General features: G+C 43.5%; 2 protein-coding genes across 4 annotated transcripts in view; one reads left to right on the plus strand and one right to left on the minus strand.

Annotated features, from left to right (window-relative positions):
* The window catches only part of LOC133503555 (desmoplakin-A), an 84,429-nt gene extending 81,839 nt beyond the window's left edge, over positions 1–2,590 (minus strand). The window contains 1 exon segment of the mRNA XM_061825266.1: positions 2,468–2,590. Within this exon segment, the coding sequence (XP_061681250.1) occupies positions 2,468–2,538 (71 nt within the window). The 5' untranslated portion in view covers positions 2,539–2,590.
* Positions 1,524–13,450, plus strand: part of LOC133503084 (solute carrier family 22 member 23) — a 50,013-nt gene continuing 38,086 nt past the window's right edge. The window contains exon 1 of one of the 3 annotated variants that reach the window (XM_061824232.1): positions 1,524–2,212. The gene's annotated coding sequence lies outside the window, so the exon portion shown is untranslated. Of the gene's footprint in view, positions 2,213–2,582; positions 2,700–6,073; positions 6,199–13,450 lie in introns of those variants that run through there. The other 2 variants (XM_061824233.1, XM_061824234.1) reach the window with 2 other exon arrangements.

Genomic DNA, 13,450 nt, shown 5'->3' on the forward strand with positions numbered 1-13,450 from the left:
ATGAACCCATACATATAAAAACCTTGTGTTACCGGGCAGCTCTTGTCTTCTTCTTTGGGCTATCCTACCAAAATACACACGTCTCGTGTGCGGAAGATACCTAGATAAGACCCGGACGTCTGTATTGCACATTCCTTTGTAATAAATCTATTTGCTGTTAACTTTTCCTAATCATTGGGCATATCTTCCCCGATTTGTGAACACGCGTAGAGTCCAAACTTGCAAATCCTTACAGCGCCTTTCTCAAGATTCGTCACCCCACTGGCAGATTTTAGCTATCCCAAAGATTTTCAATTGTATTGAGGTTAGGACTGTTCGCTGGCTATTTTGTTGCAGTCCAAAAATTGCTTTCCAAAAATTCTCGTGTGCTTTATCATGTGCTTTATTGTCCTTTTGGAGGACTGTTGATCTTCAAATCAAGCCAATTTTCTTGCACTGGGTAAGACATCCATCCATTCATCCATCTATCCATTATCTTTGCCGCTTATCCTCATGGGGGTCGTGGGGAGTGCTAAAGCCTAATCCCATCTGTCAACGGGCAGGAGGCAGGGTACACCCTGAACTGGTTGCCATCCAATCGCAGGCCACATGGAGACAAACAGACACACTCACAATCACACCTAGGGGCAATTTAGAGTGTCCAATTAATGTTGCATGTTGTGGGGACATGTGGGGAAACCAAAGTGCCCGGAGGAAATCCACGCAGGCACGGGAAGAACATGCAAACTCCACAAAGACGGGTCTAGGATTTAACCCAGGACCTCAGAACTGTGAGGCCAACGCTTTACCAGCTGACCTCCCGTGCCACTGGGTAAGACATTTCGCTGGAAAATCTTTTGATGTTCTTATGCCACATGATAGCTGTGATGCAGTCCAAGGCCTCCACTACCAGATGTAGAACACAATACAAAAGCATTACTTGGGTGATTGTTGCCAAAGTGTTCTTTTCCTTTAAAAAAAATAACATGCCATGAATATACTAATAAATATTTTTAAAGTATTTTTGTTTAACACCCATTAAAAATTATTTGCTCTTTTATATCAAACATGTTCCTTACAGAAAAATGTTTCACTAGATTATTTTCTGCGGGAGATATTCCACATTTAGTCCTGAAAGAACAAAAGTGGACACAACCGTATGTGTTGGAGCACTGGTCTCCCCCTGAATAAAGGCTCTAAAAACACACCTGTTGCTTAATTTTAAACTGTGTATCAAATAAAAGAACATGAGAAAGGTGATCAATACATGTAACAATTAAGTTGGAACTTCAGTGAACTTTCAATAATAAATACAACAGTAAATGCGACAGTAAATAGAACTGTTTCCCCGCACAACATAAATAAAATAAATAAATAATGAAAATAAACTGAAAAAAAAAAGTTTACACAAATTTTCACACCATTATTGAGTGGCATGCGGCCACTCAAACGCTACAAACATCCAAATCCTGGACTATTTAGCAACCCGAAGTCCAGAAATCCGAAGTCGGGAAATGTTTTAGTAGATTATTGGTTGTCTCACCTTTCCTAGGTGTTATGGGTTGAGCCCTTATCTGTGTTATCTGTTGATGTTGTTGTATGTTTTTACCGGCGGCAGTCCATGATAGTATTTCTCACGGCGTTACATATCTTCGGACTCTAATAAACTTTCATTGCTACATAAACCTGTGTGATCTCTCACGCACACACACAAAGCCAGTAGAATATACATGATGCCAGAAGACAGCAGATACGAACTATCGCCTCTGAGTAACTTTTTTTTCTGGGCCGCGTGTTTTCATTGTTCGGCGGACCCGATGCTGTGCTAACTGGCTAGCCGAGCCGAGGACATCGTTTTTTGCGGAGTCATGGTGGAGGGTTTTCACAGGCCACACACCGTCTTTTTTGACGATAATGTTGCCGAAAGCTGGCGGTTTTTTGAACGGGAGTACGACTTTTTTTATTGCTCCAGCACACCCCGAGAAGCCTGCAAAGAAAAAGTCTTCAAGACAAATTCTCCTTAACCTGGCCGGCTCTGAAGCCATCGACCGCGAACGTTTATTCGTGTATCTGGCTGAAGTGCGCGAGCCCGGGAATAATGGAGTGATCATCACCTCGGCGGAGTCCAGAGAGGATCCAGAGTGCTTGAAGAGGAAATTGAGGGAAATGTGCAATCCTCGAAGCAATAGGACAATGGACAGGGACAGATTTCATTCACAGAATCAAAGACAAGGTGAGAGCATGGAATCCTACATAAGTGACTTGAAAATTAAAGCTAAAAATTGTCACTTTGGAGATTTGACTGACGAACTTATATGTTTAGCTTCTTCCATTTTCTAATGATTGCTCCAACAGTGGACCTTTTTTCATCAAGCTGCCTGGCAATTTCTCCTTAGCCCTTTCCAGCAGTGTGGAGCTGTACAATTTTTTCTCTGGTGTTTTTGGACAGTTTTTTTGGTCTTGGCCATGTTACAAGTTTGAGTCTTACTTGTCATGGTCCTGCCGGTCCAGCCCTGGCTGTGCGGGTTCCCGCGCGGCCGCGCTGATTGGGAGGCGCATACCTGCGCTTCATGCTGGCTGATTGGCCCCGGTGTATATAGGACCCTGGGGACGACTGGTCCTTCGCCAGATCGTTGCCTCTCATGCCTCGCTCCCGCACTTCCGTACTCCTGACGCCTACCTCCCGTGTACCGACCAACGCCTGTCCCCTGATCAACCATGTAAGCCTGCCTCTACTGCTACTTCTGCTTGTTTGGATTGACTCACTGATTACCGACCTTGGAACGAATAAATAAATCTTCTGTACTGCTTGCTCGCCTCCGGAGTCGTGCATTGGGGTCCGCCCTCAAGACTCGTTTATGACAATATTGATTGGGGTGGACAGGTGTCTGTATGCAACTAACCACCTCACACAGGTGCATCTGATTCAGGATAATACATGGAGTGGAGGTGGACTTTTAAAGGCGGACTAACGGGTCTTTGAGGGTCAGAATTCTAGCTGATATACAGGTGTTCAAATACTTTGCACCTGTATCACACAAATAAAACACTGAAAAAAATCATACATTGTGATTTCTGGATTTTTCTGTTTAGATTATCTCTCTCACAGTGAACATCCACCTACGATCAAAATTTCAGTCCCCTCTATGATTTATAAGTGGGAGAACTTGCAATATAGCAGGATGTTCAAATACTTATTTTTTTCACTGTATATATACTTCCCTTAATTTTATTCAGTGAGACTAATGTAAATACATCATACCTATCAGAATTAAATGGAAGCCAATTATGTGTTCACATATACTACACTGTTACTTTGTAGTATTCGCAACTCTTGCAAAGCTTCCCCAATTTCTTCTTCCGTTATTAAATTAGTTTTTGGATGTAATGAATGCTGTCCTGCAAGATAATGTACGGGAGCATATTGCTGCCACACCAAAAAAAATCTGTAATAATGCACAAGATCTTTGGACAGGAAATGTGATCCTGGACCTCCATGTACAACTGACACTGCAATCATCCTTCCTGTGAGGTTCCGCTCATCCTCCCTGACAGCTGTAAATTCAAGGTCAAGTTTCATCCCTATAAACATTCTAAAATAGATATTGTAATGAAAACTACATATAACATTATTCACTTAAATGTCTTTATGAAAAAAATAAATATGAGCAGAGAGCGCGTCATCAATGCGCGAAGTTGCGAAAGTATCATACGACATCCAAGTGGTTGCCATATTTGCTGCATCTCCTGTCCTTGTCGACAAGGCCGGGAAGCCCGAGCCAGCCGGCTCGGGATGGCTCATTTTCGGCGCCGGGGTGGCTTATCACGGCACCAAGCCGGGCCACTTTACAGCGTTGTCGTTGCACACGGCTGAGTACGCCATTGCCGGAAGCGTTGTTCGCCTTCGCCGGCGAGCCAACGCGGCACCCGTCCGACGCGCATATAAAAACATTTAGCATCCCTCTCATACTTACGCAGATCTTTTGTTACGTTATGAGAGACGGATTACGTCGTCCGCCCCAAACTGTTATTTATTTATTTTTTTGTAGCTGTATACACACCTACGTGTTGTTTGGGACCCACGAAGCTCTCGTCCTTTGCACCTGTGCAATCCATTTTTCACGATGAACCGGGTCTCTTGGAACCTTATGAAGGGTAAATCCATCCTCCCCAGTGTTCGAGCAATATCCACCAATGTAACAAGCCGGCATTTTGGTTAACACGAAGGAACAACGAGCTACCTTCCCACAGGTAAAACTAATAGAAACAAATGAGTGCACTGGAGGGCACTCCTGCCTCGTACGTCACTTCCTCCTTCTTCTCAAAAACAAATCCCTTGAGAGGACTTTCATGGACGGAGTTACAAAAATCCATATACGTCAAAATCATGTTTTGTGGTGAAAAAACGGATGGGTCCATACAGGCTGCCATTTTTTCATAAATGACATACTAAAAATCATTCATTTCATGACACTTGACCTTTAAGTGATGTAACAAAATTAAAACGTGCAAATCCATTATATACATAAAAATATTCAGAGGAAATGACATACATGAAACTCTCTCTCGCTCTCTCTATATCTCTCTAGAGAGAGAGAGCGGGAGAGAGCGAAAGAGAACCTAAGCATACCATTTGAATTGTAGACCGAGAACTTATGTCCATCTGGTCCATCAAAAATGGGCCGGTCTTTCAGTTGCTTCATTAACAGGGTTAAAAACTCGTGTCTTGGACCACCCGTGTCAACTACTTCCTCAGCAACACCAACATCATCAGTAAATCTGATCAGCATGTCGCAGGTTTCAGAGTATGTTGCACGCATGAAACCTCTGACAGCTCCATTCCAAAAATCAGCCCTTGAGACATTGAACCTGCTGACTTTTGTGTGGTCCAGAATTTGGTACCTTTATATTCTAAATGCCAAAAATAGTATGGAGTAAAACCAAACAACAGGAATATGTCATTTTACTCTGATGGATATTGGAAATTCTCCACATTGCAAGGAGCTCGTCCACCTCATCCTCCACATGTGGTGAAATTTGTGTATCTGCTGTTGAAATATAAAAATTAAAACAGTAAAATATGTTAATTATTTTCCCTCATCATGTGAAAGACACTTTTAAGTGTCTTTTTTTTTTCAAGCCAAAAGAAGAAGATTTACCTATAGCAAGAATGATTGATTGGGTTTGTTTCAAGCAGGTCAATATCTTCATCATCAGATATTACTATCTGGAAAAAGTAATTAAAATGTGTAATGAAATATATGTGAAATAGTAATGCATTGAAATGTATGAAATATCAGTGGCGAAAATTAGACGTTGCCTGGGTAGGCTCAATTGTTGATGAAGGTCCCTGTGTATCTCTGAAACATTATTCAAATGGTCACACTTTTCCGCCTATTGTTCTAGTATTAATATATGAGGCTATGCAAAAATGTAAACATTGTGAATACCACAAAAATTATTGGGTTGGCTACACAGAACCTACCAACAACAACCAACTATACAACTAGGTGTATAGCAATGTAAATGTGTTTACAACTTGTTTCATTCAATACTTAACAGGTACTGTATAAAATACAAAATTTATAAAGTTGAAATTATTTTTAAATGTGGAACAAAACATCAATATAATGAGCCAAACGTCTGTGTACTTTCTCCAAATATTTTGTAATCATGACAAAACTGCCGTACAGTACAGCAAAACCAATATTCTCATACTAAATGTAACTCCACTGCAGAGGTATTAGGTTAACCATTAAGCTAACAATACTGTAGTACTCTTTACCTGTATTTTTTTTTTTCCCTTAGCCTGAAATCTTTTGGTTGCTTTTGGTCCAAAGTTAAATGACTGTTCCGTTCCTTTGACTTCGTGCTTCTGAAGTACATGAATTGGTTACATAATACGCAAGGATTTTTTCCTGAAACAAACGAGAGTTCCGTTTGAAAAATTCCCATCTAAATAAATAGCATGCCTGTACAGGTACAAACAGAATTTACCTTGCTCAGCATGATCACTGAGTTTCCTGTGCATTTTGTCCTCTTGTTAGTTGGGGCCCTGCCACTGAGGAACTTTTTAACCACCTCAGTCACCACAACCTCAGAGATAAAGAGCCCTCCTCAGAGAACCCAGATTCTGCTTCCTTGTGGGAAGGTATGTCAGTGGAGTTGAGGAGGTCTTCGATGTATTCTCTCAACCAACTGACAACATCCCGAGTCAAGGTCAGCAGCACCCCATCCTCACTATACAGAGTGTTGATGTGAACAATCCCCTGCTTCCCACTTCTGAGATTCCAGAATTTCATCATCTTTAAGTTGTCCTCCATGGCTTCACCGAACTCCTCCCGCACCTGGGTTTTTGCCTCAGCGAACACCAAAGCTGCATTCTGCTTTGACATCCAGTATCCATCAACTTGAGCAAAGTTTTGTTGGAGGTGGGAGTTGAAATTCCTTCCAACAGGGGAGTCTGCCAGCTGTTCCCAGCAGACTCACACAATAAATTTAGGCCTGGCACGTCAGACCATCATCTTCTCCCACCATCTGACCCAACTCACCAACAGGTGGTGATCAGTTGACAGCTCTCATCACTAGAGTGTCCAAGACATGCGGTCTCAAGTTTGTTGATATGATCACAAGTCGATCATCGAACAGCAAACTATGGTGTTCTGTTGCCAAATGCACATGTGGAGACCCTTGTGCCTGAACATGGTGTTTGTTATGGACAACCCGTGATTAGCACAGAAGTCCAGTAACAGAACACCGCTTGAGTTGTGATTGGGGGAGCCGTTTTTCCCAATCATGCCCTTCCAAGTTTCATTGTCATTGCCCATGCCCCCAACAGAATGACGGAGTCCTCAGTGGGAGCGATCACCAGCACTCCCTCTTAGGACTCCAAAAAGGGTGGGTACTCTTAAGTGTTGTTTGGTGTATAGGCACAAACAGTCACAACCCATCCTCCCATCCGAAGGCGGAGGGAGGCTACCCTCTTGTCCACCAATACCCCACAAGGTTGGCGCATCTCACCGTGGGTAACTCCAGAGTGGAGCAGAGTCCAATCCCTCTCAAGAGGACTGCTACCAGAGCTCAAACAGTGTGCTGTAGCCGAGTTGACCTATAGGGCAAACAAGTATTTGAAGAACTGAGAAAACCAATGTTAATATTTGGTACAGTAGCCTTTTGTTTGCAACTACAGAGGTCAAACGTTTCCTGTTGTTGTCCACCAGGTTTGCACACACTGCAGGAGGGATTTTGGCCCACTACTCCACACAGATCTTCTCTAGATCAGTTCTGGGCTGTCGCTAAGAAATACGGAGTTTCAGCTCTCTCCAAAGATTTTCTATTGGGTTTAGGTCTGGAGACTGGCTAGGCTTATGGAGCCACTCCTTGGTTTTCGTGGCTAAGTGCTTCGGTTCATTGTTATCTTTAAAGACCCAGCCACAACCCATCTTCAATGCTCTGACTGAGGGAAAGAGGTTGCTTCGCAAAATCTCACAATACATGGCCTTGGTCATCCTCTCCTTATTACAGTGCAGTCATCCTGTCCCATGTGCAGAAAAACACCCCCAAAGCATGATGATAGCACCCCCTTGCTTCACAGTAGGGATGGTGTTCTTGGGATGGAATTCATCATTTGTCCTCCACCAAACACTGTTAGTGGAATTATGACCAAAAGTTCAATTTTGGTCTCATCTGACCACAAACGTTTGTCCCATGACTCTTCTGTATCATCCAAATGGTCAACGCCAAACTTAAGACAGGCCTTGACAAGTGTTGATTTAAGCAGGTGAACCTTCTTTGCATTGCGTGAATTCAAACCATGACGTCTTAGTGTATTACCAACCTTGGAAACGGCGGTCCTGGCTCATTTCAGGTCATTGATCAAGTCCTGCCATGCAGTCCTGGTCTGGTTCCTCACCTTTCTAAGGATCATTGAGACTCCACAAGTTGTTATTTTGCATGAAGCTTTGATTGAGATTGACTATCATGACCATCTTTTCTTTGGTCTTCCTCGTGCTCTTTTGCCTGGCAGCTCCATCCTCAGGATCCTTCTACCAACATACTCCCTCTCTCTTGAACATGTGCAAACCATCGAAGTATCCTCTTTATCACCTTGTCTTTGGCTGTCCCTCGAATTATCTCATTTCTAATCCTATCCAACCTGTTCACACCAAGAGAGAAACTCAGCATCTTCATTTCTGCTCCCTCAAGTTCTGCTTCCTGTTGTTTCCTCAAGGCCATCGTCTCTAATCCGTACATCATGGCCGGCCTCACCACTGTTTTATAAACTTTGCTCTTCATCCTAGCGGAGACTCTTCTGTCACATAGAACACCAGACACCTTCCGTCAACTGCTCCACACCACTTGTACCCGTTTCTTCACTTCCTTACCACACTCTCCATTGCTCTGTATTGTTGACCCCAAGCATTTGAAGTCGTCCACCTTCGCTCTCTCTTCTCCCTGGAGCTTCACTCTTCCTCCTCCACCCCTCTCATTCATGCACATATATTCTGTTTTACTTTAGCTAATCTTCATTCCTCTCCTTTCCAGTACGTACCTCCATCTTTCTAACTGTTCCTCCGCCTGTTCCCTGCTTTCACTGCAGATCACAATATCATCTGCGAACATCAGGGTCCAAGGGGAATCCAGTCTAACCTCGTCTGTCAACCTATCCATTACTACTGTAAACAGCAAGGCACTCAGGACGGAACCTTGATGCAGTCCCACCTCCACCTTAAATTCGTCTGAAACACCAACGGCGCATCTCACCGCTGTTCTGCTGCCCTCATACATGTCCTGTACTATTCTATCATATTTCTCCGCCACACCAGATTTGCGCATACAGTACCACAGTTCCTCTCTTGGTACTCTGTCATAGGATTTCTCTAGGCCGACAACGATACAATGTAGCTCCTTCTGACCTCTGTACTTTTCCACTGGCATACTCAAGGCAAATAGTCCATCTGTGTACTCATTTGAGGCATGAAACAATACTGTTGCTCGCAGATCCTTACTTGTGTCCTGAGTCTAGCCTCCACTACTCTTTCCCATAACGTCATTGTGTGGCTCATCATCTTTTTTCTTAAAAATGGGGATGAACACACCTTTCCTCCATTCTTCAGGCATCTTCTCTCGCGCTAGTGTTATATTGAATAACTTGGTCAAAAACTCCACTGCTTCCATACCTCCTCTGGTATGTCATCGGGACCAACTGTCTTTCCATTTTTCATTCTGTTCAGTGTCTTTCTAACTTCTCCCTTACTGATCAATGCCACTTCCCGGTCATTCACGCTTGCCTCTTTTACTCTACCTTCTCTCCCATTTTCTTCATTCATTAGCTTCTCAAAGTACTTTTTCCATCTACTGAGCACACTACTGGCACCAGTCAACACTTTTCAATCGCAAACCTTAATCACCTTTACTTCCTGCACATCCTTTCCATCTGTATCCCTCTGTCTGGCCAACCTTTAAAGCTCCTTTTCTCCTTCTTTCGGATCCAACCTGGAGTACATGTCGTCATATGCCTCTTGTTAAGCCTTCACCACCTCTACTTTTGCCCTACAACGCATCTCAATGTATTTCTTATGCCTCTCCTCAGTCCTCTACATGTCCCACTTCTTCTTCGCTAATCTCTTACCTTGGATGACTTCTTGTATTTTGGGATTCCACCACCAAGTCTCCTTCTCCCCTTTCCTATCAGAAGACACCCCGAGTACTCTCCTGCCTGTCTCTCTGGATACCTTTTCAATAGTATTCCAGTCTTCTGGGAGCTCTTCCTGTCCATCTAGACCCTGTCTCACCTCTTTCCCGAAGGCCACACAACATTCTTCCTTTCTCAACTTCCACCACCTGATTCTCTGCTCTACCTTAGTCATCTTAGCCTTCCTACCCACTCCCAGAGTAATCCTACACACCACCATCCTATGCTGTCGAGCTACACTCTCGCCCACCACAACCTTACAGTCGGTAACCTCCTACAGATTACACCGTCTGCACAAAATAAAATCCACCTGTGTGCTACTACCGCCGCTCTTGTACGTCACTCTATGTTCCACTCCCTTCTGGAAATAAGTGTTCACCACTGCCATTTCCATCCTTTTTGGAAAGTCCACCACCATCTACCTTTCAAAGCTCCTTTGCTGAATGCCGTACTTACTCATCACTTCTTCATCGTCCCTGTTTCCTTTGCCAACATGTCCAATGAAATCTGTACTTATCACAACTCTCCATAGGTGCAGAATGGCATCCAAAAAAAGTCTGCCAGACTGTATCAAAGCACTCATTGCATCACAACTAGCTTACAAACCACTTGGGTATCCATCCATCCATCCATCCATCCATCCATCCATTTTCTACCGCTTGTCTGGGTCAGGTCGCGGGGTAAGTAGCTTCAGCAGGGATACCCAGACTTCCCTTTTCCCAGTAACTTCTTCTAGCTCTTCTGGAGAGAATCTGAGGCGTTCCCAGGACAGCCAAGATACATGGTCCTTCCAGCATATCCTGGGTCGTACCCGGCACAACACCTCACCAGGGAAGCGTCCGGGAGGTATCCGGATCTGGATCAGATGCCCCAGCCACCTCATCTGGCTCCTCTCAAAACAGAGGAGCAGCAGCTTGACACTGAGCCCCTCTGGATAACCGAGCTTCTCACCCGAGCTCTAAGGGAGAGCCCGGACACCCTGTGAAGGAAACTCATTTCGGCTACTTGTATCCGGGATCTTGTTCTTTTGGTCACAACCCACAGCTCGTGCCCATAGGTGAGGGTAGGAACATAGAGGGACTTGTAAATTGGGAGCTTCTCCTTTTGATTTAGCTCCCTCTTTACCACAATGGACCGACACAAAGTTCGCATCACTGCAAACGGTGCACCGATCCACTTGTCTACCTCCTGCTCAATTCTTCCCTTGGTCGTGAACAAGACCCCAAGATACTTGAACTCCTCCACTTGGGGCAGGATCTCATCCCAGACCCGGAGAGGGCATGCCACCCTTTTCCGACTGAGGACCATATTCTCAGATTTGGAGGTGCTTATTCTCATCCCAGCCACTTCATACTCGGCTGCGGACCGCTCCACTGAGAGTTGAAGATCACGGCTTGATGAAGCCAACAGAACCACATCATTTGCAAAGAGCAGAGATGCGATGCTGAGGCCACCAAACAGGTCCAAAATGCCCAATAGGACCCCTTCTTCAGCTTGACAGCATCCCTAACTGTTGGTGTCCACTGTGTCACTCTCTTAAGCAGATAAAAAAAACTGGATGAGCCAAAATTTCCTTCAGCTAAACCACAACAAAACAGAGATAACTGATTTTTTGCATTAAAGAAAAAAGGACTGCTGTTCATGAATACCTGGACTCACAATTTTAATAAGACCAAGTCTGAAACCTTGGTGTTCTGATAGATTCCAACCTGACTTTCAACAGTCACATCAAATCATTTACGAACACTACCTTTTCCCATCTGAAGAACATATCTAGAGTGAACGCTATTCCCCTCTAAAATTTTCAAAATAGACTCAGAAAATGAAACAAAGATAAGAGATGTAAACAGAAGAGGAAAAACCAAGTCAGCTTCCGGAATCACGTAGTGTCTTTGCAATTGGAACGGCGTCTGACGTCACTTCCTCTAACTCACTTGCCAATTCAAGGAGTGAGAATCACTGTCTCTATATCAAAGACCATGGACTGTTAGAATAGGGTGGGCTGCCCTATATGATGAGATCATGCCCCAAGTGGAGAAGTTCAAGTATATACATTATCTTGGGATCTTATTCCTCAGTGAGGGAAGAACTGACCTGGAGATGTATTGGCAGCATATGCAAAGATGCCAACTCTGGACGGGCTGTTGTAATACACATAGAACTGAGCCGAAAGCCGAAGCTTTTGATTTACTGGTTGCTCGACATTTCCACTGTCACCTACATGGTCATGATCAAAATTACATGAACATAGATAGAAGCATCCAAAAGAAGTTTCCTCGGCAGGGTGTTGAGTGTCTACCTTAGAGATAGCATGAGAAGCTCATCGTACAAGGGGCTCAGAGTAGTGTCGCTATGCATCCACACTGAGAGGAGGCAAATAAGGTGGCTCGGGTATTTGGTTAGTCTGCCCCCCTTACCTCAAGAGCTGTGGGTTTTGACCAAAAGAACAAGCTACAAGCGACTGAAATGAGTTACCCTTGTAGGTTGTTCAGGCTCTCCCTTCGAGATAAGGTTAGTAGCTAGATCCTCCGGGAGGGGATCATAATATAGTCACAGCTCCTCCGAAGAGGAGCCAGATGAGTTGACACAAGCACCTGTTTAGGAATCATTCTTGGACCCCAGTGGTTCGAGAACAAAGAGTGCCGTGAAAATGTATTTGGCCCCCTCTTGATTTCATTTTGTTGTTGTTGCATATCTATCACACACAAAGGTTTCCATTCATCAAACCAAATTTAATTTCACTGAGACAACACAAGGAAATAGAAAATTCAGTTTTCAAATGACAATACATTTTATTTAGTCACAAAAAAAAAATTCTGACCCTCTGTGAAAAGGTAATTGCCCCACCTTGTTAAATCACTCAGCCACTGTGACTAATCACAAATTTGAGAAAGGTGAGTTCAATTTCACAAGCCACATCCAAACGTGATTACCACCATACATATTGAATAAAGAGAATCTGTCAGAGAACATGAAGTAGGGTACAACATCTCAAGAACCAATGCATAATTCCACGATCCAAAGAAATTTAAGAAGAAATGAAAAAAAAAAATGATTGAAATCCAGCAGTCTGGAAAAGGTTACATATCCATTTCCAAGGCTCTGGGGCTTCCGCTAACCACTGTCAGAGCCATTATCCACAAATGAAGAAAATTAGGAACATTGACAAACCTTCCCATCAATAGATGACCAACTTAAATTAGTCCAAGAGAAAATATTCTGTGGTCAGAAACTGAACTTTTTGGGAGGTCTGCGGCCAGTTACATCTGTCATAAAAATGGCACAGCATTTGATCAAAAGAACATAATCCAAAGAGTGAAGCATGGTCTGGGGTTGCTTTGGTACCTCAGGACCAGGACAACTAAATGTAATTGATGGAACAATGAATTTTGCTGTGTACCAGAAAATCCTGAAAGAGAAGGTCCGGCCATCTGTTTGTGCCTTCAAACTCAAGCGCTCTTGGATCACGCAGCAAGACAATGATCCAAAACACACTGCAAGTCCATGGGGGAAAAAAAAAAAAATTAAGGTTTATGAATGGCTAACTCAAAGTCCAGATTTAAATTCCATTGAGATTCTGTGGTGTGACCTTAAATGGGCAGTTCACGCTAGAAAACCCTCAAATATGGCAGAGACAAAACAATTCTGTAATGAAAAGTGGGACAATATTCCTCCAGAAAAATGAGAAAGAAACGTTACTAACAATCATAAACACTTAACTATCATAAACACTTGAGTTCAGTTTTTGCTGCCAAGGGTGGCATAACCCATTAGGTT

Source organism: Syngnathoides biaculeatus, chromosome 7 (genome assembly GCF_019802595.1).
Source record: "Syngnathoides biaculeatus isolate LvHL_M chromosome 7, ASM1980259v1, whole genome shotgun sequence".
NCBI lineage: Eukaryota > Metazoa > Chordata > Actinopteri > Syngnathiformes > Syngnathidae > Syngnathoides > Syngnathoides biaculeatus.